We start from the raw sequence: 7,500 nt of genomic DNA, 5'->3' as shown, positions 1-7,500 counted from the left end.
GAGAACATGTGACGCACAGAAATCACACGCCAGAGAACATGTGACGCACAGAAATCACACGCCAGAGAACATGTGACGCACAGAAATCACACGCCAGAGAACATGTGACGCACAGAAATCACACGCCAGAGAACATGTGACGCACAGAAATCACACGCACACGCCAGAGAGCACGTGACACACATTAATCACACGCCAGAGAACACGTGACGCACATTAATCACACGCCAGAGAACACGTGACGCACAGAAATCACACGCCAGAGAACACGTGACACACATAAATCACACGCCAGAGAACACGTGACACACATTAATCACACGCCAGAGAACACGTGACACACATTAATCACACGCCAGAGAACACGTGACGCACAGAGATCACACGCCAGAGAACACGTGACACACAGAAATCACACGCCAGAGAACATGTGACGCACAGAAATCACACGCCAGAGAACATGTGACGCACAGAAATTAGGGATGGGCATTTTTCAAAAATATTGCATTCGAATATTCGGGCTTATAAAATTCGAATATTCGAATATTCGTTTATTTAAATGACGTTTAACGAAAAATACGTTATTTTTTAAGGTAATTTTTTTTTTTTACGTTTTGTCACCATTTCTGAAGAAGCTTACGATTAGGCAATATAGCCTACACAACAAGCTTACAACATGTGTTAAAGTTTTCTTTTAATTGAAAACATTAAACAGTAGGCCTATGTGTAAACCAAAAAATCTAAGAACAAAAGGATATAAGCTCAAGCAGCGCGAACGGAAAAAAACGCCTAATAAAGCAGAGTAGCAGATTGCGCCAGTTATCGTACAGGACGTACACATACACTCGAGTCAGCATATGATTATCCTGTTTATATTGTTTCACGTTTATGTTGAGAAAAACAATAATATCCACATGGAGGGACGCCGCGAGCAATTTATGCTCGAGTGAGAAAACGCGCTGCGCTGACAGACGTTTCAGAGAAACAAAGATAACGGTGTTCTAGTTCTAAGTTTCTAACAGCACCTTGCGTTTTCTGTTCTTAAACCTCTCTCTCAAAGAAAACTTAAAGGAAGAATATACCTCAAAATCATTTTGCTATTAGATAAGTTATCATCTCGGATCACTCGCACTACAGCTGCGCTTACCTGCAGTCGTGATGCAGTGATAGACAGCTGTCTTTCCTCAGTCGACTGCTGTTTGGATTTCATGTGATTTCTCATTGTGGTGATGATATTATAACTCCAGATTAATTAATTCATTTGATCAAAAGTAATTCCATTTTGTAAAATCATTTAGTAACCTCATTTTCGACTAGTAATTCCAAACTTCGCGAGGCAGACGACGACATTATGATAAAATACAAACAACTTGTTAAACATGCGCCACAGTGCCACCCAGTGCATTTAATTATAACTACGAGTTAGTGCTTGGGATTTATCAGGGATTCACTGCATTTACGACCCGCAAAGTATTTACGGCTTCATAAATTCGATAAAATTCGAATAGTATTTTATTTTTCGAATAATAATTACAGATCGAATAATCGAAAATTCGAATATTCGTGCACATCCCTAACAGAAATCACACGCCAGAGAACATGTGACGCACAGAAATCACACGCACACGCCAGAGAGCACGTGACACACATTAATCACACGCCAGAGAACACGTGACGCACAGAAATCACACGCCAGAGAACACGTGACACACATAAATCACACGCCAGAGAACACGTGACGCACAGAAATCACACGCCAGAGAACACGTGACACACATTAATCACACGCCAGAGAACACGTGACACACATTAATCACACGCCAGAGAACACGTGACGCACAGAGATCACACGCCAGAGAACACGTGACACACAGAAATCACACGCCAGAGAACATGTGACGCACAGAAATCACACGCCAGAGAACATGTGACGCACAGAAATCACACGCCTGAGAACATGTGACGCACAGAAATCACACGCACACGCCAGAGAGCACGTGACACACATTAATCACACGCCAGAGAACACGTGACGCACAGAAATCACACGCCAGAGAACACGTGACGCACAGAGATCACACGCCAGAGAACACGTGACACACAGAAATCACACGCCAGAGAACATGTGACGCACAGAAATCACACGCCAGAGAACATGTGATGCACAGAAATCACACGCACACGCCAGAGAACATGTGACGCACAGAAATCACACGCCAGAGAACATGTGACGCACAGAAATCACACGCACACGCCAGAGAGCACGTGACACACATTAATCACACGCCAGAGAACACGTGACGCACAGAAATCACACGCCAGAGAACACGTGACACACATAAATCACACGCCAGAGAACACGTGACGCACAGAAATCACACGCCAGAGAACACGTGACACACATTAATCACACGCCAGAGAACACGTGACACACATTAATCACACGCCAGAGAACACGTGACGCACAGAGATCACACGCCAGAGAACACGTGACACACATTAATCACACGCCAGAGAACACGTGACACACATTAATCACACGCCAGAGAACACGTGACGCACAGAGATCACACGCCAGAGAACACGTGACGCACAGAAATCACACGCCAGAGAACATGTGACGCACAGAAATCACACGCACACGCCAGAGAGCACGTGACACACATTAATCACACGCCAGAGAACACGTGACGCACAGAAATCACACGCCAGAGAACACGTGACACACATAAATCACACGCCAGAGAACACGTGACGCACAGAAATCACACGCCAGAGAACACGTGACACACATTAATCACACGCCAGAGAACACGTGACACACATTAATCACACGCCAGAGAACACGTGACGCACAGAGATCACACGCCAGAGAACAAGTGACACACAGAAATCACACGCCAGAGAACACGTGACGCACAGAAATCACACGCCAGAGAACATGTGACGCACAGAAATCACACGCCAGAGAACATGTGACGCACAGAAATCACACGCCAGAGAACATGTGACGCACAGAAATCACACGCCAGAGAACACGTGACACACATTAATCACACGCCAGAGAACACGTGACGCACAGAAATCACACGCCAGAGAACACGTGACGCACAGAGATCACACGCCAGAGAACACGTGACGCACAGAAATCACACGCCAGAGAACACCTGACGCACAGAAATCACACGCCAGAGAACACGTGACGCACAGAAATCACACGCCAGAGAACACGTGACGCACATTAATCACACGCCAGAGAACACGTGACGCACATAAATCACACGCCAGAGAACACGTGACACACATAAATCACACGCCAGAGAACACATGACACACATAAATCACACGCCAGAGAACACGTGACACACATAAATCACACGCCAGAGAACACGTGACGCACAGAAATCACACGCCAGAGAACGCGTGACACACATTAATCACACGCCAGAGAACACGTGACACACATTAATCACACGCCAGAGAACACGTGACGCACAGAGATCACACGCCAGAGAACACGTGACACATAGAAATCACACGCCAGAGAACACGTGACGCACATTAATCACACGCCAGCGAACACGTGACGCACAGAAATCACACGCCAGAGAACATGTGACGCACAGAAATCACACGCCAGAGAACATGTGACGCACAGAAATCACACGCCAGAGAACACGTGACGCACATTAATCACACGCCAGAAAACACGTGACACACATTAATCACACGCCAGAGAACATGTGACGCACAGAAATCACACGCCAGAGAACACGTGACACACATTAATCACACGCCAGAGAACATGTGACGCACAGAAATCACACACACACGCCAGAGAACACGTGACACACATTAATCACACGCCAGAGAACATGTGACGCACAGAAATCACACACACACGCCAGAGAACACGTGACGCACAGAAATCACACGCCAGAGAACATGTGACGCACAGAACTCACATGCACACGCCAGAGAACATGTGACACACAGTAATCACACGCCAGCGAATATAATATAATACACCAGCACACTGTACAGAAACACACACACACACACACACCTTCTCTGTGTCGAGGCCGGTCAGCTGATCTCGGCGGCGCTGAGTGAAGACGATAGTGAAGACGGCGTGTGATCGACTGCTCGTCTCGTTCATGTTTGTCGCTGCCACCGTCCTGATCAATCAATCAAAGTCACGTTGAGGAACATTTAATGTGAATACAGGAGTAACAGGGATGTTGATATGGGTAACACGCACCGGGCCTTGTTCCCCGAGTCCATGAGGTCTCTGATGTCCTGGTAGGAGGTCACAGCGAGTTTGGACAGGTCCTCGACGTACGGCCCCATGATGGGGTGCTCTCGGACTCGCAGCGCACCTTTACTCTTGGGGTTCAGCAGATCTCGCACTCGCTCGCAGTAGATCTCCATAAACGACACCTGAACACACACACACACATCAGCACACTTCTGCGTCAACATCACAGGCAATAAAACAGACACTGGTTGGGTTTACATGCACAACTTGTGTTTCAGTCAGACTGAAATCATTCCGATTGATGAATCTGAGCGTAGTGTTTACATGAACACTAAACATGTGATCGGGTTGATGTGTGTGTTTATATGTCACAAACTTCAAATCAGGGAAAGGAGGATTATAGAATAACGGGAAACTCATTTACAACACATCAGGAAGAACAGCTCGTTCCATCATACGTCATTACGCTATTTCTACGTCATTACGCTGTTTCTACATCATTATGCTATTTCTACATCATTACGCTATTCTACATCATTATGCTATTTCTACATCATTACGCTATTCTACATCATTACGCTATTTCTGTCATTACGCTATTTCTACGTCATTACACTATTTCTACGTCATTACACTATTTCTGCGTCATTACGCTATTTCTGCGTCATTACGCTATTTCTGCGTCATTACGCTATTTCTACATCGTTACACTATTTCTGCGTCATTACGCTATTTCTGCGTCATTACACTATTTCTGCGTCATTACGCTATTTCTACATCGTTACACTATTTCTACATCGTTACACTATTTCTGCGTCATTACACTATTTCTACATCATTACGCTATTTCTACATCATTACGCTATTTCTACATCATTACGCTATTTCTACGTCATTACGCTATTTCTACATCTTTACACTATTTCTACATCATTACACTATTTCTGCGTCATTACGCTATTTCTACATCATTACGCTATTTCTACATCTTTACACTATTTCTACATCTTTACACTATTTCTACATCTTTACACTATTTCTACATCATTACACTATTTCTACATCATTACACTATTTCTGCGTCATTACGCTATTTCTACATCGTTACACTATTTCTGCGTCATTACACTATTTCTACATCATTACGCTATTTCTACATCTTTACACTATTTCTACATCATTACGCTATTTCTACATCGTTACACTATTTCTGCGTCATTACACTATTTCTACATCATTACGCTATTTCTACATCATTACGCTATTTCTACGTCATTACGCTATTTCTACATCTTTACACTATTTCTACATCTTTACACTATTTCTACATCATTACACTATTTCTGCGTCATTACGCTATTTCTACATCATTACGCTATTTCTACATCTTTACACTATTTCTACATCTTTACACTATTTCTACATCTTTACACTATTTCTACATCATTACACTATTTCTGCGTCATTACGCTATTTCTACATCATTACACTATTTCTACATCATTACACTATTTCTACATCATTACGCTATTTCTACATCTTTACACTATTTTTACACTATTTCTACATCATTACGCTATTTCTACATCTTTACACTATTTCTACATCTTTACACTATTTCTACATCTTTACACTATTTCTACATCATTACACTATTTCTGCGTCATTACGCTATTTCTACATCGTTACACTATTTCTGCGTCATTACACTATTTCTACATCATTACGCTATTTCTACATCTTTACACTATTTCTACATCATTACGCTATTTCTACATCGTTACACTATTTCTGCGTCATTACACTATTTCTACATCATTACGCTATTTCTACATCATTACGCTATTTCTACGTCATTACGCTATTTCTACATCTTTACACTATTTCTACATCTTTACACTATTTCTACATCATTACACTATTTCTGCGTCATTACGCTATTTCTACATCATTACGCTATTTCTACATCTTTACACTATTTCTACATCTTTACACTATTTCTACATCTTTACACTATTTCTACATCATTACACTATTTCTGCGTCATTACGCTATTTCTACATCTTTACACTATTTCTACATCTTTACACTATTTCTACATCTTTACACTATTTCTACATCATTACACTATTTCTGCGTCATTACGCTATTTCTACATCTTTACACTATTTCTACATCTTTACACTATTTCTACATCATTACACTATTTCTGCGTCATTACGCTATTTCTACATCTTTACACTATTTCAACATCATTACACTATTTCTGCGTCATTACGCTATTTCTACATCTTTACACTATTTCTACATCTTTACACTATTTCTACATCATTGCACTATTTCTGCGTCATTACGCTATTTCTACATCTTTACACTATTTCAACATCATTACACTATTTCTGCGTCATTACGCTATTTCTACATCTTTACACTATTTCTACATCTTTACACTATTTCTACATCATTACACTATTTCTGCGTCATTACACTATTTCTACATCATTACGCTATTCTACATCATTACGCTATTTCTGTCATTACGCTATTTCTACGTCATTACACTATTTCTACGTCATTACACTATTTCTGCGTCATTACGCTATTTCTGCGTCATTACACTATTTCTGCGTCATTACGCTATTTCTACATCATTACACTATTTCTGCGTCATTACACTATTTCTACATCATTACGCTATTTCTACATCATTACGCTATTTCTACGTCATTACGCTATTTCTACATCTTTACACTATTTCTACATCTTTACACTATTTCTACATCATTACACTATTTCTACGTCATTACACTATTTCTACATCATTACGCTATTTCTACATCTTTACACTATTTCTACATCTTTACACTATTTCTACATCATTACACTATTTCTGCGTCATTACGCTATTTCTACATCATTACACTATTTCTGCGTCATTACACTATTTCTACATCATTACGCTATTTCTACATCATTACGCTATTTCTGCGTCATTACGCTATTTCTACATCATTACGCTATTTCTATGTCATTACGCTATTTCTACATCATTACGCTATTTCTACGTCATTACGCTATTTCTACATCTTTACACTATTTCTACATCATTACGCTATTTCTATGTCATTACGCTATTTCTACGTCATTACGCTATTTCTATGTCATTACGCTATTTCTACATCTTTACACTATTTCTGTCATTACGCTATTTCTACGTCATTACGCTATTTCTATGTCATTAC

At 41.1% G+C, this 7,500-nt stretch overlaps 1 protein-coding gene across 1 annotated transcript in view; it reads right to left on the bottom strand.

Annotated features, from left to right (window-relative positions):
- The window catches only part of LOC311302251 (kinesin-like protein KIF1C), a gene marked incomplete at its 5' end in the record, with an annotated part of 39,860 nt that overhangs the window by 27,311 nt on the left and 5,049 nt on the right, over positions 1-7,500 (bottom strand). The window contains 2 exons of the mRNA XM_084427974.1: positions 4,067-4,178; positions 4,262-4,440. Coding sequence (XP_084284100.1) covers positions 4,067-4,178; positions 4,262-4,440 — 291 coding nt within the window. The remainder of the gene's footprint in view (positions 1-4,066; positions 4,179-4,261; positions 4,441-7,500) is intronic.

This window comes from Rutilus rutilus (assembly GCF_951802725.1).
Source record: "Rutilus rutilus genome assembly, chromosome: 13".
Classification (NCBI taxonomy): Eukaryota; Metazoa; Chordata; class Actinopteri; order Cypriniformes; family Leuciscidae; genus Rutilus; species Rutilus rutilus.
Note: the sequence above shows the minus strand (reverse complement) of the source record. Positions and strands in the feature narration are given on the sequence as shown.